We start from the raw sequence: 19323 nt of genomic DNA on the forward strand, positions 1-19323 counted from the left end.
TTCGACTTTTGACAGTTTCATTCCCAAGTATGGAATAAGACTTCTGTACGTGATCAGCTATGTCAGTATAACAACGAGGGTAGAGCCTGGTTAGGGCTTGAGGAGGGAACTCAACCCGGTTCCTGGCTGCCGTCATGAGCTCATCCCGTCTGGATGGACATTGACAGCTTTCAGGAGCCAGATCCCGCCAATAACATAATGGCATCGGAGATATAATTGCTTCAGTTACATGTTGTGGATTAAACAAGGTAGGTAGTACGGACAAGAAATATAGGTGATTGTTGGCCGAGCCGCAGCAATGGAACTATTGCAAGCACAGTGACCGTCTCTTAGTAGATTTGCCTGACAAATCCACGTTGACCTTGATTATATGCAGGCTAGAGGGTGCATGTATTTTGTTGCAACTCGGCCCTTCAACCGCAGTTGACGTAGCGATCCTTGAAAACTCAGAACAGCAGTCGCCTGTCACCGCAACGTCCTGTTCTAATCCAGCTGCACGGGTTCGCTGAGTAGAACGCGAGAAAAAAGATCAAACGAGGCTGATCCGAATTCCGCAAATCTATACAGCTGCGACTGGCGTATATGGAGCTGTTCCCCTTGTGATATGCATGCATAGTTGATCCGAGCCTGGTTACCCAGCACAGCCACCATAAGCACCGGGAAGCGTTGCTCACATTCAAAGAGCAGCTCTGTATAGCGCAGTTCTTCGCGCTGATGGGCAGCCAGGTCCTCGGCTTCGCTTTCATACTCCCCGTCCTCGACGTTGAACCCGGCGGGTTGAAACGCATGGTTTCGCATGGCTGTCACAATTGCACAGAGCTCTCAGTGGGTTATGGACCCGTCGGCCCCAGGAACGGCGAGGATGGTGAGCAGTATCAAGTGCGCGAAGCTCTGCCCGGTTCGGGTCCTCCTGGTGGACTCGTAGATGTCGGAGTTCCAACAGTTGGCGGCGGCTGGGTCCATGCGATTCAAGCCATCGTCGGATAAGTCGAGACCGTGGGGATGGCTATGACGCGGGATTAGCTAGTATCTGAGAGACAGGAATCAGACTTTATACAGCACGGGTGCGATTTCACAATAGTGCGCCATGTCAAGAACATTGGGGGGCAGGGGACGCGGAAATTCGTATGCTATTCTCACAAGCCAAAGCGCAATGGAGTCAGCGCGTTCGTGCAGATCCCAGCCGCCGGGCGAGTCGTTTTGGAAGACAATGTCGGAGAGTCTGTTTGGGGACTCTGGGTCATGGTCCTCCAGAGCAACACGGTGCTCGACGGTCACGTACTCGCGAGACTCCTGTGGTGGTGCCATGGCATCCTCGAAGGAATACGACTCGAGATGGATATCATGAGTTGCAAGGAAGTCGGTTTGGGTGGTTTTGCTGTCCCCTTGGGGTTTCTGTAAGGCTAGTCGTAACATTGGACATTTTGGATATAAGAAGGCAGAAAGTAACGGGCTAGCAGGTTGTTAACAGTTGGGTACTAGTAGAGCGAGGAGAGTTGAGATTGGAAATGAGAATAAGAGGAGGCCACGGAAGAGGAGGCCGGAGACTTCAAACTGTAACCTTCACTTAGGCATTCATCCTTAAGATCTGAGGCTTGTATTAGGCTCACCTAAGTATCTTGACATGAAGGTACTTTTGATCTATCTAATGGCAATTCATTCCCTACAACTGGTTATTTTACAAGGGAAGATGCTTGGTACTACGCACGGCACAGCCGCCCACTGCCACTGACTGTCCACTCATCTGAGCCAACCGCCTGCAAAGCATAAAACACATCATTCGGATCGTACTTAGCCTTGGCTTTCCTCAAAGCAGCGTAGTTTGACCCGTAGAACGCCTCTTGCCAGTTGGGCTGGCGGAAATCGGCCTCGTTCAGATACGCCCCCGAGTCGGGCGCCAGCTCCATCAAAGTCGGAATGTAGTCATCAGTCATCTTGCGCTGCTGCTCGAGCATCTCCTTGTCAGCGCCCCACGCCCAATCGGTGGTAAGGGTGGTGTGAATTAGAGTGTCTCGCCAGGCGGGGAGGACCGCGTTGTGGACGTCGCCGGCAACAGCTTTGGAGACGTTAAGTCCGACGCCGATGAAGGTCGCGCCGGACTCGGTGATGTGGCGGTAGCCGGCTGTAAGGGCGACGTTGTTCTCGAGGACCACGGACCGTGGTATCAGCCAGCCGCCGTATTGAGCGATGCCGACTTCGATATCGGCCTGCATCCCGTTGAATTGAGCTAGGTAGCTGGGAAACTGCTTTGAGTAGATGTTATAGCTGATGCCGAGGTCGGTAAGTCCGTCGGTGAATGGCTTTACCAATTCTTGTAGTTTGGCGACGGGGATGTTGGGACCGGTCAGAGGCCGGAGGGAGAAACTGGTGTTTGTGAAATACCAGATACTCATGGTACCAGCGTCGGCCAGAGATGGGAGAGTAGTGTGGTACAGACCCACAGCCTTGTAGAACGTATCCTGCGAGATGCCTTCGTTTGTGAATGTCAGGTTCAGGCCAGAAACGGGTGTGCCTGGGTGAGCCTTGGAGGTCATAGACCAAACGACACCATACGTCCCACCACCCCCTCCACTCAGTGCCCAGAACAGGTCAGAGTATTCGTTATCCCTTGTAGCAGTAATGAATCTGCCCTTGCCATCAATAACCTCCCATTGCAACACTTGGTCGGCCGCCAAGCCGTGCGCAGAGGCCAACGCGGAATGTCCTCCACCCTGGGTATATCCACCGGCGATACCCACTGTGGGACACTCACCACCAACAACCTCTAAACCCAGCGCATCGGCCGCCTCGTATGCTTCGTGGCCCTGCACACCGGCGCCGAGCTTAATTGCTTCTCCTTTGTAGTGCGAGTCCTTCCAGTTCTTGATCTCGATGCTCTTCAGATTGTGCGTCCAGATCCCCAACGCTCCGGCACCAGTCGACTTGCCGTTATAGTCATGGCCGGTATTGCGAATCACGGTGCGGATGTTGTGCTTTGTCGTAAACTGGATCGCCTTTGAGATGTGCTCGGGCCTGCTCACGTTGACCGCGTAGACAATGTAATTGTCCAGCGTGCAGGGCTTCTCGACGGGATGGAAAGGATCGCAAGAGCCGTTGGCGAAGAACGGCGCCATGATGGAGGAAGAGGTCTCATAGCTAGACATGTTAGGATGTTCCCATCCAGTGTGCTCTGTCCAATTGACTTACTGTATCTCAGGAAGTGTCCACTCTTCGCCGAGAGCATCGCATACAGCTGCATTGTAAGCAGAGCCATGGCAAGGCCTCCCTACTGGCACGGTTGCAATTAGCCGACCGTCAATGGATTGGTTAAAGCTTGACCAAGTGGCACGATCGGGCCAGCAGGCGTCGCCCGGCATGCAGCGACAAGAGCAGCTTCCATCAGCGGGGAACAGGGCCAGGAGGCCGGTAAGAATGGTGGTAAATCCCGTGGGGAGTCCCAACATGGTGACAGCAGCAGGTTGAGCCGGTCGAGGGGAAAGACGGCCGACATGTACCTTGCCATCGTATTTAACTGTCTTGCGCGGAGTGGACGCGTCAATGGTACGGTCAGTTTCTGCTCCGACGCCATTATTTGGATTTTGGAGTAAGGATGCTGTGGGGAATTGAGGATGCTGTCCAGGATCCACGCCTCGGCGTCGCAGGGATACCTACTGTACAGGTAGGAACAGTCACATGACCCACAAACCATCACTGTCATTTCATGTCCCAATCAAACAATCACCGACTGACAAGCATCAATGCCTTACTCCAAAGAAGCTTGCCTGCAGCTTGACCATGTCTACATGGATGAGAGACGAAGCTGGCACTCCGCAAGAAGAGCTCCCCACGCTAAGAAGCTGTTGATTAAACATAATTAATATAAACAGCGCCCTGTCCCGCTCGCCATGTCGATCCCCAGCAGTGCCACACCTTATCACGCCAACAAAAGAGCCAAGAAAAGGGCCTAAGCGAATTCGAGGCAGACCGACAGCTTAGTCTGCAGCACAATTCATGAGCACTTGTTTGAGTCATTTGTCCCATTTGGTTGCTTACTGTACCTTTCCTCCATCGTCTTCTTTACCGATTGTTCTATCCAAAATGATTAGGATCCCTGACTCCTTGGCCGCTGTGATCCCCCTTTATATGACAGGTGGGCCTCAGTTCGGGCAGTCCGGGCGGATTCCCCCGACTTCGCTCCACTGAGTCCACTCACCATTGGGGCCGCTTTTTCCGCCTGTCGGCCCGTTACCAGTGTCACCCACAATATGAGCCTCACTACTACGGGGAGTACAAACCATCATGGATTCATGGATTCGGAGCATAAGACGACAATAGAAGGCTCTCCAGAATGCGTGCATACGATAGACTCTAGAGGTTCATTGTGGCGTCGCGAGACCGGGGAAGGAATGCCCTAGCGTCAACCTTACCGGCCCGGGGTAGTACGCTACGGTTTAGATCCTGTTAGATGCGGCCTTGCATAAGAGGAGAAGAAATGCTATAAGCAGTAGGTAAGCACTAGCATCGTGTCGGCGGTTTCAGCCAAGTCCTAGCGCTTGCTGAGGTTCGCCTGGCGGCTATCTACTGGCTCAATCAGTGCACGAGGGAGCTGGCATTAGCTCGTTCTGTGCAGCGCAGCCTGCATTCGCGAACATATTGCTTCGACGTCCTGCGAATCATTCCCTGGAAATCTGCCATGATCAGTTCAGTCTCAGCCCGAGATCAGAGTGCGGAATAGCCTCTATCGATTGTTCTCTGAGCATCCCTTTATTCTTTCTTTGTTCCACTACTTTTTTTTTCCCATCTGCAACTTAAGTCGGGCCCCAACGCTCTCGTGTGGGCGTGGAGCCATGGGCTGGGTGCACAACCTCCAAACGCCCGACCCGAATAGCCATATTTCTCGGGTCAACGGGGTCTGCTTGAGTTTTGCGACCGCGGCATGCATAGCCGTTGCGCTGCGGTTCCATGTTCGAATAAACGTGAAGAAATCCCTGTGGGTGGATGATTATGCGACGCTGTCCAGTGCAGTTCTTGAGGCGGTATATGCGGGACTTACTGTTGCTCGTATGTTTTGGCGCAGGAGAGAAAGAGATAAAGAAAGAAATGTGCTAACAGAGCGAAGAGACGCGCTGGGGCCTGGGCCTTAGTGCAGAATATCTCCCTGAAGCCAACGAGGTCATGATGGGCAAGGTTGGTGTCCATCCCCTGTTTTCTGCGCTGGTATGCCATGACTAACGATACTACCGAAATCAATCAGATGCAATATATCGAAGGCCCAACATACACGCTCGCCCTACTGGGGTTCAAGATCTCGCTACTCGCGTCCTATCTCCGCATTGGAGGTTTCGTCAAGTTGTATCGGGTGGTCATATTTGCAGTCATTGCTGCATGCGTGTGTAACCAGATTGCCTTTACGTTTGTGATCTCGTTTGGCTGCAACCCGGTCCGCTATACCGTCGCAGGTAGAAAGGATTAAAAACATGACTGACAATTAAGCGAGTATAGATTGCCCGTCAATGGGACAAGTCCATCCCGGGGACATGTATCAACACCGTTGCGTCATACTACGGTATTGCTGGGACGAGTCTCGGCTTTGACGCGATTATCATTGCCCTACCGCTGCCGATCCTTGCTAAACTGCAGCTGAAGCTGCGACAGAAGGTTCGTCGACTCTTTTAGTTCGATCAATCATCGTCAAGGAGGAGTAAGCTAACATGATAAGAGTAGATCCTACTCGGTATGCTCTTCAGCCTGGGCTTCTTCGTGACAATCATCCAAATCATCCGCATCTTCACAGTCAAGCATCTCAAAACATACACAGACAGCCAAGCGGTCATTCTCTGGTCTCATGTTGAAGTCAGTCTTGGAGTGAGTCTCGCACCGAATACCACCTTTTCTTGCCATAGAGTGGATTGCTAACATATAACCAATGATCAAGATAATAATAAGCTGCGTCCCAACTTACGGCCCATATTTCCGCGCGCTCGCAATCAACATCTCGTCGTATCGTCGCCGCCCAACGCAGGGCTACGGACAATCATACGGAGAGACGTACGGGGTTTCATCACGGAATGCCAAGGGTACCAGCCGCATATATGATAATAGCATGCCGATGACGGGGATTATCGGGTCGGGAAGTCGAATGGGAGACAACGATTCGCAGGAAAGTATACTGGCCGAGAGGAACAGTGCGGAGGCAGCGCAGATGCATGACCGGGCGAAGGGGATGGGGATTCGTATTGCAACTGAGGTGAGGGTTGAGACGGGGCCGCGGGAGCCGGAGTAAACTGCATAATGGCTTAGATATCCCTTCTACCTGTACATATAACAATATCATCGTTTACCATTCATGTCCCTTGCCGTGGGACCGTAGTTTATACGACTCATGTAGGCTGACTGAGCCAATATAGGGCTCGAGCACACAAGAGCCCTGATTTGATCTCGTCTTACTTGCAGATCATGTATCCGCTGAGGCAACTGAATTATTGAGTTGGCGATTGACCGCTGCTTGTTGGCGTTCTCACTGGTAATAGATCTGCTTGGCATCTGCAGGGCTTGGTCTTGTATTGAAAAGTGCTGCTGACCTTTGGGCCCATTTTCCAATCTGTATAGGATTCGCAGTGCAAGGGACTGGAGTCGTGGAGTAAGAGATCAACTCCGGAGTGTCGGAGTATCTTTCAAGGCCCGAAAGGATTCAACCTTGGAAGGATCAGCTTCAGCTTGACTACTGCGGGTCGTCACCTCGCAGAAGATCGACCATCTTCGGAACCCTAATACCAATGCTTTTTCTGAGAAGTTATATAAACAGGAACAGAGTCCTGTTGTAAGTATCCTACCAAAGCTATTCCGCCAAGGTTATCCTCAGTAAGTTCATTCCTCACCCTAACCCTAACAATGTCCTTGCTTACTTCCAGCGTGCTTAGCATAATGAAGCTCGCGTCCATCCTCTCCATCCTCGGCCTGGCTGCCTTCGCCATGGCACAATGCAAGATTTCTCTTAATTCTCGAACAAGGCCTGCTGAGTACTGACATTAGGTGTAGACGATGCTCCCTGCGGAAGTTACAGGACTTGCCTTGACAACTGCCCCAACTCGGATTTCTTCCCGCTGATTGAGTCGTGCGAAATTGGTGACGATGGGAGCCCTGAATGTTATGTCAACTTCTACTGTGCTTAGAGCTGTGGCTTGTCGAGGCTTTCCATGACGTGAATATAAGGGCTGAACATATGTTCTTTCTTCGAATAGAGACTCTAGCTTTTCTTACAAAATGCGATAATGAAATGTGGCAGCTGTGGATGCGGGCTGAGTGTGACGCTGCTGGATTTGAGCTGTTTGATATGGGCCTGGATAGAGTATCTATGGTTGTTGCTACCCGGAGGTAATTCATCCATGTCTCGCGTGTGGTAGCTACCATACGCTTGACTCGAGTCAGTCCAACACTTGCATAGGAGGCGGATAAATCTTAGTATTCGAGTTGTGGCATAGGGAAAGCCATCGTATGGGCCTCCGGGTGGTCCTCTGTCGACGAAATATTATGGGGAAGTGATTGATGCAAAGATCTGAGTGTCGGAGCGATAGATGGACCTGAGATCTTTCCGAAGAATAGCATGGCTGGCCCGGCCCGACCTCGGGCCCGGGAAAGGGGCCTCCTTCCTAAACGGGCGTAGTGGCGTGGAGCTCGATCGATCTTTCCCCCCTTGTCTCAGTGTCTGAACTGCTGATCCCTGATCTTCCCAAACAACAACTCACCAACATGCCCACAAGAGTTCCTCGAGTGTCTCGACTCTTGCTTCAGAGCCGTCGCCTCTACGGTCTGCCCAGGCCATTGACGCATGTGCGCCATAATCATACTGGACCCCCTTTCTACGGTCCTAAACTCAGAAATCCAAAGCGAAACATCTCACCATTTATTACTGCGCGACAATCACACACAAGCCCTTCTCCGGGGTGGCCGACTTGGAATTTCGATGTCACACAGATCAAAACTACCGGCTCTAAGCTCCTTGAACCGCATTGGGCGAGTCAGGACTTGTCTGTTGGTACTTGCCCCTTCTCTGGGAGAGACCATGTCCCAGTTCTTATCGCATCGCGCTAATAATCCCAGTCGATAATTTAATCGACCATCAGACTATCCGCCAATTTCTTATGTTCCTGGGGGACGGTATACTGCCCAATGGAAAGAAGACTAGTCTCCGTATCATGGATGAAGAGGAGGGTGATTTGTTTCTGCTCCCAAGCGCAGAATGGGCCCCCGCTCCCTTTAACAGCTGTACCGTCACCATCATACATAAATTGAAGGACCGAATTGGGAAGTTTGGAGACACTAGCAGGCTATGTCGTGTTGGCCAGAACATCCACTCACTCAAGCGTCAGCTCGAGGATGGTATTGTCCCCATGCCGGACAGTCGATGGATTGAAAAGGACCTCAATAACCCCAAGCACTTCAACACCGCGCGTGAGCACCTGACGGCTGTCCTTGTTGTCTTTGAGTATCTAAATACACCTGAAGTTCGCGACAATATGCGTGGTACCTTTAACTTGATAGCGGGCGACTTGCAAGAGCTCCAGGATGCCTTGAACGCTCGTCGCAAGCTCCAGGATCCAAATGGGAATATACTGGAGCTCAATCTAGTTGGCTTGTGGGAAGCATTCATCCGCGCAAAATACGAAATCATGACTGCAACTGCTCATTCTTGGGTTCTTTCTCGCGTGGCCGAATTGCGAGATCACACTATAAACGAGTTCTGCAACGTGCCCCAAGTGGTTGAGAAGATGGATTCAGAGGAGACCAAGGTCTACCAAGACCGAATACAGAATCTTACGGAGATTACCGCAATGGCTGATCTCATGATTTGGATGTCCATGGACGGCTATACCGGTTACCAACCCCCCGCCGAGGTCACACCCGGGCTACACTATCCCGGCTTGGACGCCCAAAAAAAGGGCTACCAGGGAAGATATGAAGAGCTAATTCAAGCACTGCATAACAGCTCTTCTGCGTACCAGTCAGAGCCTGGGCGATTGCAGACGCTAGCTGCTCTTCGTGTCCGCTTCTCGATACTCGTAGCGGCACAGGATATGCTTCGGAAAGAAATACGTGGACGATTGCCCCCACAGCCTCCGCTGGTCCATTGGATAGAGTATGTTCTCAAGTCTCACGAGTATGACTTGAAAAATCCACAGCTGCCGGAAGTAGCTCGCCGTGAGTTCGGGTTTGCCATCTACCGTGCAGCCTACAAGGCCTCCGACGAAGAATGGCAGACTGTGAAGAGGAACATGGAAGCCCATATATTGCACTGGGGAAACAACATTCAGGGCGCAGATGAGGTTAAGCCGCTCCTCAGGCTCCATTGGTTCGATTGCAAGGAGTTAGGCCTGGATTTCAGTGATACCGCGGCCGCAAAAAGGTCCGTCTAGCCTTCGTATTAACTACAAACAAGCTAACGTCGTCGACCATTTCAGGCACTTCCAGCAATGGCGAGAGTCGGACTCATATCGAGAAAAGATCAACACAGACGTCTTCCTCATGATCGATGACTGGAGCGCAGCCTCCTACAGATACGAAACCCACCCGGCGATTGAATCTGCCGAGAAAGTATTCCCAGGTAACAGCGCCTTCCGCGGCCACCTCCTAGCCGTCGACGCAGACTTCGACTCAGACTCGGTCCCCGAAAGTGAAGTTGATCACAGCGAGAGTCATGACGAAGACAGACCCGTTCGTTATCAGTATGCCCCCGGCTACGTGGGACACATGCGTATTCTTGGTAATCTCGTCTGGAGCGAGCTCTTCGCGATGCTTACAACGCACTCTGCGCGTCTTACGGAGTTGTGGCCGCTAGCCATGGACAACCCGCAGAGGATTTATACGGGGCAGACGGTGCCATGTCAACTGCATGAGTGGAGAGAGCAGAGCTTGATTGCAAGTCCTTTGAAAGATGGGTTTGGGAAGTGGCTTAAGGACAAAGACCCTAGGATGGCGGAGCATATCAAGAGGCTCAGGGCGATGCATGTAATTTGATTGGCTAGATCAAAGCATACTGTAGGATATCTGTAGATTAGTGATGTCAATATTACCAGGCTGGACATATATTAGAAACGCCTAGAAGACAGCAGTATCGGAGGCGCACGATGCAGTCTTTTAGGGCTATCAAGTATATACCGGTGAAAGCAGATGAAAGACATATATTGCCATACACCATACGCCTAGGACATGATTCTCTAACTGCAGAAGATAATCTGATCTGTTGGATAAATAGGATCAAGCTACTACTCCCCAAGACAGACTAAATCTTGGCTATCCAGGTACATTCAGCCCTACGCAGCATGACGTCATGGCCAGAACCAACTCCACAATTTCTGGAAGTCGCCAAAACAAAACTTCAACTTTCTCCTGAACCCTTTATCATTGAGAAATACCTACTCAGCCAACCGACAGAATACCCAATGGCACGCATGCTCCCCACCCACGAAACCTCTCCCCTCCTCAGCCACGGGACCAGCAGCCCTGCCACTCACAGAAACCCCTTGTCCTCCCTCTCCCTCCAGCGCCTGAAGCACCACCTCACAACCGAAATCACACCGCACCGCACGGACCTCCTCCTCCTAACCTGCTACATAATCACCGGTCTTCTCGACAGCTCCGCCGTGTTCATATGGGGCTCCTTCGTGAGCATGCAAACCGGCAACACCGTATACCTGGGTCTCGGATTGTCAGGACTAGACGAGAGCGGAAAGGCACAGCGGTGGCTGAAAGCGCTGATTTCAATCGCGAGTTTCTGTGTTGGCAGTCTTCTCTTCACGCTTCTCTCGAGGATGTTCCGGAGTCCGAGGGAACGAGGTGCGTTGGCACTCAGCTTTACGGTGCAGATGCTCTGTGTTGCTGTGGCGGCTGGTATTGTGACTGTGCATAAAGCGAGTAAGGCGGATGAATTGGGCTGGGAGATTGCGCTGCCGCTGGCGCTTGTTGCGTTTCAGAGCTCCGGGCAGGCGGTTACGAGTCGGGTTGTTGGGTTCAGTGGGTTGACGAGCGTGGTGCTTACCAGTGTTTACTGTGATTTGTTTTCGTATCTTGGTGGTTCTGGGAGGGGGAAGGGTGCGGATGAGTGGAGGCGTCTTGGGGCTGTTGTGGGATTGTTTGTGGGTATTTTGCTCGGAGGGGCTTGGGCGAAGAGTGAGGTTGGGCTTATGGGGGCGCTGTGGATGGTGGTCGTGCTGAAAGGCGCGATTGTGCTTGCTTGGTTGCTTTGGAGCGGTGAGGGTGATAGGGCTGAGTAGAGTATTCCAGTTGCAGAACGTCTCTAAGCCCTTCCGTACCCTGCACATTGCCATTAAAACCCTTAAGAATTCCCCGGCCAGCCGCCAGAAAGAATTGATGCAAAGCCCCCAGCATCATCGCAGCAGTGTGTAGATTCCGGCGTCGTGTTTGCTCCTCGCTTTCGAAGTGTACTTAAAGGCAGAGACTGGTAGTGCTGATCGGGGTCGACCGGGTATAGGGAACGCGTAGGTAGTGCTCTCTGGCCGCAGATGATCACTGAACTGACCGTTTAGTAATGGCGTCGAATTGAAACCAATCCAATTCTGAAACTCAGCTTTGGCATACGGAGAGGTTGAGGTCGCGTTTCCTGGCCATGTTTGTACTTTTCAAGGCCTCGGTGTTCCACGCAGTGAGCACGGCAAGTGACCTCTCTTCGTTGTAAGCCAGCTAAGTGATTATGAAGAATGGCATAGTCAGGATAAATACCTTACGGTCCGTGGCCATGTTTCTTACACGGACAGCACATTCCAGAGAGCACTTGCGCTCTTCAGGTATGCAACGGTGGTTGGAGACTAATAAGCCATCCCGACAATTGAGCTGTTTGTATGCGAACGGCTTCAGAGGGAGGATGTCGACAGTTCTTGACTAGGAGGCAAGTTTATACGCGGCTCTCGCGGTGAGAATGGGATTCTCCTAACTTGAGGAAGTTGCCATGGATTGGGCCATGTTCGACAACAGTGTTGAGCACACAGATGGACAGGATGGCGACGGGGAAGTAAGCGTTTTTGCGCAGGAAGCGGAATCGATGAAGTCAGTGTACCGTAAGATGCGGAATTGACATTGACAGTCGTCGGTATCTTCGTTGCCATCTATCTCTTCATTAGCTGGCGAGGCCATTGTGGAGATTGTAGTCAAATGCACATTAGAGGGGTGGCTTCGAGGAGGAGATGATCTATAAGAAACCTTGACTATAGTTGGAGGCTGGATCCGGAGGCCAATAGAACAGTCCACTCGGACCTCTACACCCTCAGAAACCCAATGTCTTCAGCATATCCTGGCGCTATTTGGGCTGATATACAAATGCTTTGTACGGATATATATCCTGCAACTTGAAGACCTTGGGAGCCCAAAATGGTAGCGTAATCCAGATACCTAGGTACATATTTCACCCTATAGAGGCCAACCAGCCAGATCTGTCACACAAGAAGCACGGTTCCCAAAGAGGAAGGCACCTAGGCCCCCCGGCCCCGGCCTGACCTTCCAGCGAGGCTTTGATGGCGCTTGGCCGTTCTGGGTTAGGTAAGCGTGGATCGCGTCGCCACCTTTAGTCGAGTCTTCGTCAGATAATCCTCAAACTTACCGGAGTACTCATGAACTGGCACCAGCAACGGGCGCTGGTGGTGAGGCGCCGATAATTACATTGCCTCGGATCCACGATGTCGGCCTTGATTCGAACCGGCCCCAGCAGACTCAAATCCAAGACCGGCTGCAAAACATGCAAGTCAGTTTGCTCATAGAAAGGTGGCCAACAGTTAGTACTGACTCTTGCAAGAATACGCCGCGTCAAGTGTGGAGAAGAGAAGCCTCACTGTCTGCGATGCACGAGTACGGGACGGTGGTGCGACTATGCTAGGCCTGCAGCCACCCGGAGGGATCGTGTTGCAGTATCTCGTGTTCTACCAACAGCTTCTCCTGAATCAAGGGAAAGGCGCGCGTTCGAGTATTACTTTTTCCACGCTGCGCCGTGTCTGTCTGACGTCCTGGACCTGGACTTCTGGCGAGGCACCGTATTGCAAATGTGCAGAACTGAACCAGCTATCTGGGACGCGATAGCCGCCCTGGGTACCTTCTATGAACAGCCACCACCGATCCGGCGAATCGCTACATATCAGGTTGAGGACACCAATCAGCTATCTCGACCCGGGTCCGGGACCCATAGAGAGGCCTTTGCCTGGTACTCGCGTTCTCTGAAACGACTTCAACGTCAGATCGAGCGGGGTGCTGTAAGCCATGCGGTTGCGCTGGTAAGCTGTGTACTCTTTATATGCATAGAGATGATCCAGGGCAACGTGAAGGATGCGTTGAGACTGTACCATCAGGGTATGCAGCTTATGGAGTCGATACCTGAGTCTCTGCGGTCAAATATAGAGGCTGCAATCACGTCCATCCTTCTCCGCATCGGCACTATTGCTGTCATCATCACGCGGGACACCCCTTTTCCAGCGCGTTTACCAAGGTTTCCGAGTGCTTCCAAGAACTTCACATCTCTGTCTGATGCACGGTCGGCACTTTACACTCTTGTCGCTGAATGGAAGGTATTAGATGAGGGCTGTGCGGCGATCCGCGAGGCATCATATGAACCGGCAAACCAAGACTCAATCGCTCGATTACAACAAAACCGAGACGCTCTTGAACACTCCCTTTTTATGTGGAACTGTCAGTTCTCTAGACTACCAGAAGTGATTGACTACAACACCCCAACGCCCAAGACGTCCCGCAATCACCAAGGAATCATAGCCGTTCTCTCCATGACATACCACAGCATCCTCATTCTTACACAAACCGCCCTCTCTACATCAGAGTCCTCCTACGATGCTTACGAATCTACCTTCACAAAGCTCATCTCCCACGCAGCCCGCGCATTAGCCGGCACGGCAACACAAGCCGACACAGGGACTCAACCGCCCTTCATCTTCGACATGGGCACGGCCATGTCCCTATTCATCACGGTAATGAAATGCCGCTCCCCCTTCATCCGTCGACAAGCGCTCTATTATCTGCTCCAGGCACCGCCGCTACAGGGCATGCACTTTCCGCACTCGGCGGCGGATTTTCTTGCAGCGGTGGTGGCTGTTGAAGAGGGCGGAGCTGTTTGTGAGGAGAAGGATCTGATGCTTGGGAATGTTCTGGCTCGACCGGGAAGGGTTCCCGTGGAGAGTGAGCGGATCTTCTCTTTAAGTCTTCATCCGTGGCGTACGCATCAGGGCGAGATGAGGACTGCTCTGCGATACGCAAGGAGGGTTACCACTGTTGATGGGGGGATAGAGGTTGACCATCGAACCGTGGTGTTACCTGCCCGGTCACCTCATCGACGATTAACGATCCTTTAGCTAAGCGGGACTGGGTGGTTACAGCTGACGTCTCCGAGTCATAATCTGTGCGACAACCCAGGGCAATCCCTGATCATAGTACACAGCACGAATAAATAGAAGGAACAAAGCCATACGATTGGTAGTCGTAGTTATATTTCCGCAGGAGGTTGGGCCAGTAGGAAGCGCCATGGCTTTATCATGGCGCCATTAGTACCCAGATAGGACATAGAATCTCCTGCTAAGGTCAGTCTGGCCCTCTTCTAGACTTGGTTCCAATATAAGAAGATAAGGTGATTCTTGTCCCTATAGGTATGCTCCCGACAGTCTTGAAACTGACATTATCTCCTTCCCCTGACCGTCCTGTACCACGACAATGCCAATAACAACTACGACTACAACTACAGTCACAGCGCCTCCTCCGCCCCTTGAATCACATCATGGAAGAGTCTCAAGCATAAAAGGCGTCGCAAGTTCGACTCCAGTACTCGAGCTCTCAAGTCTGGACAACAAGACACCGTCCAATCCGACTGAGGCCATTCCTACGCCCACCCCCAAAGACAGCAAGACCCTCCTCAAGTCACAATCCTAACAGGCGTAACCTTCACCAGCGTTTCCCGCACCGGCATCCTAACAACCGCCCTCCCAGCCATCGCAGCCGACATCAACCTCGACCGCGACCTGACCTTCGGGCCTGCCTCCGTCTACGCCCTCACCGCAGGATGCACACTGCTGGCATTCGGCTCCGTCGCGGACATGCTGGGCTCGAAGACAGTGTGGCTTTATTTGAACGCGGCTTCTCATGCCCCCTGATACTTGCATGCGGGCTCGCGCGCACGGGGACCCAATTCATCCCCTTCCGTGCGGTTCTGGGCTTATTCGCTGCCGGGCCATGTGTCCTGGTCACGGCGTTGTTTCCGCCGGGCCGGATGAGGAATCGCGTTTGCTGCGACGAATGGAGCAGCCGTTGGGGTATGCGCTTGGCTTGATACTTGGTGGTGTGTTTACGGGGTCGATTGGGTGGCGGTGGGGGGTTCTATATCACTGCCGTTGTCGATGCGGGGTTTTGCGTTGCGTCCGTACATGTTCTCCCGACTGATGGGGAGGATAAGAGGCTGGACACAACGACCCGGCGCCGGCTTGTGCATGATGTCGATTGGGTTGGCGTGGGATCCTGGCGTTGGCTTTTTGGTTGCTTTCGTATGTTCTTGCGTGAGTCTTGCCTTGCCTTGTTTTGCCTACCGTGTCCATCTGGCCGGCTCTTCATCTCGGGCTCCGCTAACTGCAGGTGCTTCGCAGCATGGTGACGCTCAGCCACAAGAATATGGCGCGCGCTCAGTACATAGTCCTACTGTCCATTTCAGCGGCGATGTTACCAACATTCTCCTTCTGGTTGAAGTTCCAGCTGAAGCACCAAAACAGCCCTGAACACCAACTCCCTGTGGCGGAATCTGCCGTTCCTGTTTATCTGCGTGGCCATGTTCTTCACGTGGGCTGCGTTCAATGCTTTCTAGCATATATCTACCTTGTTCTTCTAGGAGGTTGAGAATATTTCTACGCTGCAGGCGTCCATCCGCTTCTTGCCTATGGCTGTAGTGGGTGCGGTCACGAACGTTATTGCTGCGCATCTGGTAGCTAGGGTCAATGTGAATATGTTGTTGGGAGCATCTGCAGTTATCACTGCGGTGTCGCCGGTTCTGATGGCGGTTGCGTCTCCCGGGTAGTCATACTGGGCTGCGGCGTTTGTTGTGATCACGCTGAGTCCAATTAGTGGAGATGGTGAGTCCCCTCCATTGTAATAGTACGCTATGCTTGACCGACACGTGCGTGTTGATAGTCCTCTGGACAGTCTCAGTCTCGTCATCTGTCGCGCCTTCCTAGCTAACTCGCAAGCGCTGGCCGGCAGTGTCTTCAACACGATTTCACAGCTAGGCAACTCCGTTGGGCCTGCTATTGCAGCCGTTATAGGGGCTTCGCTTGGTGTCCACTACAGGAGTGATGCGGGCACAACCTCTCAGAGCCCGAAACAGCTTCTGCAGGGGTATCATGCCGTGTATTGGACTATCTTCGCTGGTTGGTGGTGGTTTGTCTCGTGTGCTCTTTTGGGTTGCGGGATGTGGGAAAGGTTGGTGTTAACAGGACTAATATGGTTTTTGGTATGGGAATTGGATGTTGCAGGGAGATAAGGTTGGCCTAGGTCCGATTCAACTGTTCGTAAAAGGGTGAAAGGGTATTATAGCCACCAAGACTAGGCATAGAAGACAAGTGCTCAGAACATTGATCAAGAGATGATACATTGTATTGAGTCGTACGATCTTCGCTGCGCGTCCTTGGTGAAAGGTCCCAATACCACCTTTGCTCTCTGGCGTCGTGCCGACAATGAAGAGGACAAGTTGGCCACTAACGTAATAATCAATATGGACAGGGCTAGTTTGACGTCACTGCGCCAATTCCAGGCTAGCTTCTTTATGCCTTTGTCCAGAAGTCGCGATTCCGGTGAAGAGGAAGCCTCGTTCGACAGACTCATCTCGGTAGCACCGCTGCAAACCCTGAGTGTCTGAAGACGAGTTGATCATCAAGCGCTAAAACCCCATTGCTGGACGACAAAGCAGATTGCCGGCGATGGGGCGACAGCACAGCTCTATGACCGAGCCAATGCCACTCAAGCCAGCGTCTACTCACGATGATAAGTGAAACTGCAACCGAGTAAAAGGGCATACGAAACCATGGTCCTCGCAGGTTCAACCAGCTGATCCTCCAGGAGAGTTTGCGGAGGAGTTCAAGGGACTCAAGGCTGGCGGGTCATTAACATTGGGACCGGCCCTTTTCAAAATTGGCACTGCAATAGGCAGTGTAAAGGTGGATTCATCTACATACCCAGTACGAATTCATGTAATCACATGGTCTAACAGCTTCACCAGCTCCAACATAGTGGCATGAAGAAGGTAAGGGGGATGTTTCCCAGCAATAGGCCAAATTCTTATGAATATCACCCCGTAAAGTTGGCCATTGTTATCACAAGAGTGACTGATGCTGAGGCTGGCCTTTAACGTGGTCATGGATGTTGATAGCGATAGGGTGGGTCACAGCGCCTAACCCGTTTCAGATGCGCGACGGTGACTAAGCCCACGTGACCGCTCTTCTTCTAGAGCTTTCCTTCTGAATCTTCGGTTCAACTTCACCAACTCCCGGCTTTGTGCCCATTATAAAACTCCCACTCCTCTCTCCGGCGGTATTTCTCTTTACCTTCCCCCATTGTTGCCGTCCGTTGATTTGGATTGATCTACCTATACTACAGTGTCCTTGATCTGGACTCAACTGTCAAACTGTAAGTTGCGCTGAAATTTTCTTCCACGCACAACTCCTGCCCCGCGCTTGCTCTTATGATGAGACAACTAGCTGGCACCAGTCAGAGGAAGTTGGATATTCGTATCTCTCTTCATTGCTGATCAGCTTCCTGATCCGGGAACGCTACCCAGATCCTGAATTCACTTGCATGCATCGATTAGCTTTTTTTCTATCCTTTGTTGAGAAGGCCGATGCTAATTTGGATGCTCGTTAGCAGAACCCTTACCTAGCCTTGAAGATAAAGACCACACCTTGATACCCTCCGGTGTTTCCATTTCGCAGCAGACTTGTCCTGCACGACTAAATATAATTAATTTTACACACTACCGACATCATGGTTCTCCACAACCCCAACAACTGGCACTGGGTCAACAAGGATGTCTCCGGCTGGGCCAAGAACTACTTGACGGAGAAGCTTCGTGCGATTTCTGCCGAGGAGGATGGGGTCACCGCTAAGGTGTCCAACGTACTGACAATGGACGGCGACGTAGATGTCAGCCAGCGGAAGGGCAAGGTCATTACTTTGTTCGACGTTAAGCTGCAGCTGGAGTATGAAGGTACGCGCATAGTTGTAATTCAATTTGATTTTTCTCGAGTAATCACTAAGACCTCTCTTAGGTAAGACTAAGGAAGAAGAGGCTGTGAGTGGAACTATCACCATTCCTGAAGTGGCCCATGACACCGAGGAGGATGAGTATGTCGTATGTTTCCCTAGACGTTCCAGCTTCACTGCCGGGCCGCGCTGATCAAGTGCCGGTGTACAGTTCGAGATCGAAATCTACTCGGAATCCGCTTCGAAGCAGCCCGTCAAGGATCTTGTGCGCTCAAAGATTGTTCCTGAGCTCCGCAAGGAACTGGCCAAGCTCGCCCCGGCTCTAGTAGCTGAACACGGAAAGGATATTCAGCACGCCCCTGGTGTCAACCCCTCCAGCGGCTTCACGCCTGCGGCTCAGTACCCTCATGCTAAGAAGCAAGAAACCCCTGCTCCCAAGTCCGCAACTACAACCACTACCAACAAGGTCGCCGTCAACACCACTACAGTGACCGCTTCGGACGAATTCCGCACCACAGCCGACGAGCTGTTCAAGACCTTCACAGAGCCCGAGCGTCTCACAGCCTTTACTCGTGGTGCGCCTCGCCAATGGGACGGTGCCAAGATCGGCGGCAAGTTCTCCATCTTCGACGGCAATGTTACTGGAGAGTTCGTGAAGCTTGAGTCGCCCAAACTGCTGGTTCAGAAGTGGCGCTTGGCTCAGTGGCCCCAGGGTCACTTCAGTACCCTCGAGATCAACTTTGACCAGAACGATGTCGACGGTGTTACCCAAATGCGCGTCTCGTGGGCCGGCGTCCCCGTCGGTCAGGAGGACGTCACGAAACAGAACTGGGAGCTCTACTACGTCCGCAGCATTAAGCAGACATTCGGGTACGTTGGCCCTCGCCTTTCACCGCAATCAATTGCTTCCTTACAACTACCGCCCAGATCTCGTTCGTTTGTTTTTGCGTGGAAACAGCTGCTGATTACAATTCTTGTTCTTTCTCTCGGTATAGGTTTGGCACTATTCTCTGATCACATACGGGCGTTTGGGGCCAAGAGTGATATAGATTAGACTCAGATTCTTGCGGTGCGAAGAGAAATCTCGCTACCGACGCTTCTTGA

General features: G+C 52.1%; 7 protein-coding genes across 7 annotated transcripts; 6 read left to right on the forward strand and 1 right to left on the reverse strand.

Annotated features, from left to right (window-relative positions):
• Positions 1-822: 822 nt before the first annotated feature.
• On the reverse strand, positions 823-3776 carry DSM5745_10960 (FAD-dependent oxidoreductase; the record flags this gene model as incomplete). The annotated part of the gene is made up of 5 exons (XM_026752976.1): positions 823-1006; positions 1058-1395; positions 1734-3135; positions 3187-3647; positions 3747-3776. The coding sequence occupies 5 exons, from the start codon at positions 3774-3776 to the stop codon at positions 823-825; spliced, it is 2415 nt and encodes an 804-aa protein (XP_026598614.1).
• A 1050-nt stretch (positions 3777-4826) lies between these two features.
• DSM5745_10961 (putative integral membrane protein (Pth11)) lies at positions 4827-6262 on the forward strand (the record flags this gene model as incomplete). The annotated part of the gene is made up of 6 exons (XM_026752977.1): positions 4827-5040; positions 5099-5166; positions 5234-5368; positions 5482-5637; positions 5704-5844; positions 5915-6262. 6 exons carry the CDS (start codon positions 4827-4829, stop codon positions 6260-6262), a joined length of 1062 nt encoding a protein of 353 aa, XP_026598615.1.
• Positions 6263-7728: 1466 nt separating this feature from the next.
• On the forward strand, positions 7729-9993 carry DSM5745_10962 (uncharacterized protein; the record flags this gene model as incomplete). The annotated part of the gene is made up of 3 exons (XM_026752978.1): positions 7729-8014; positions 8080-9382; positions 9438-9993. The coding sequence occupies 3 exons, from the start codon at positions 7729-7731 to the stop codon at positions 9991-9993; spliced, it is 2145 nt and encodes a 714-aa protein (XP_026598616.1).
• A 305-nt stretch (positions 9994-10298) lies between these two features.
• On the forward strand, positions 10299-11249 carry DSM5745_10963 (YoaK family protein; the record flags this gene model as incomplete). The annotated part of the gene is made up of 1 exon (XM_026752979.1): positions 10299-11249. The coding sequence occupies one exon, from the start codon at positions 10299-10301 to the stop codon at positions 11247-11249; it is 951 nt and encodes a 316-aa protein (XP_026598617.1).
• A 1416-nt stretch (positions 11250-12665) lies between these two features.
• Positions 12666-14339, forward strand: DSM5745_10964 (Zn(II)2Cys6 transcription factor domain-containing protein; the record flags this gene model as incomplete). The annotated part of the gene is made up of 3 exons (XM_026752980.1): positions 12666-12730; positions 12782-13253; positions 13284-14339. The coding sequence occupies 3 exons, from the start codon at positions 12666-12668 to the stop codon at positions 14337-14339; spliced, it is 1593 nt and encodes a 530-aa protein (XP_026598618.1).
• A 355-nt stretch (positions 14340-14694) lies between these two features.
• On the forward strand, positions 14695-15131 carry DSM5745_10965 (uncharacterized protein; the record flags this gene model as incomplete). Its single annotated transcript, XM_026752981.1, has 2 exons — positions 14695-14897; positions 14930-15131. 2 exons carry the CDS (start codon positions 14695-14697, stop codon positions 15129-15131), a joined length of 405 nt encoding a protein of 134 aa, XP_026598619.1.
• A 2869-nt stretch (positions 15132-18000) lies between these two features.
• DSM5745_10966 (AHA1 family protein) lies at positions 18001-19273 on the forward strand (the record flags this gene model as incomplete). Its single annotated transcript, XM_026752982.1, has 4 exons — positions 18001-18223; positions 18285-18367; positions 18431-19089; positions 19147-19273. 4 exons carry the CDS (start codon positions 18001-18003, stop codon positions 19271-19273), a joined length of 1092 nt encoding a protein of 363 aa, XP_026598620.1.
• Positions 19274-19323: the final 50 nt, after the last annotated feature.

Source organism: Aspergillus mulundensis, assembly GCF_003369625.1.
Source record: "Aspergillus mulundensis strain DSM 5745 chromosome Unknown scaffold_17, whole genome shotgun sequence".
NCBI lineage: Eukaryota > Fungi > Ascomycota > Eurotiomycetes > Eurotiales > Aspergillaceae > Aspergillus > Aspergillus mulundensis.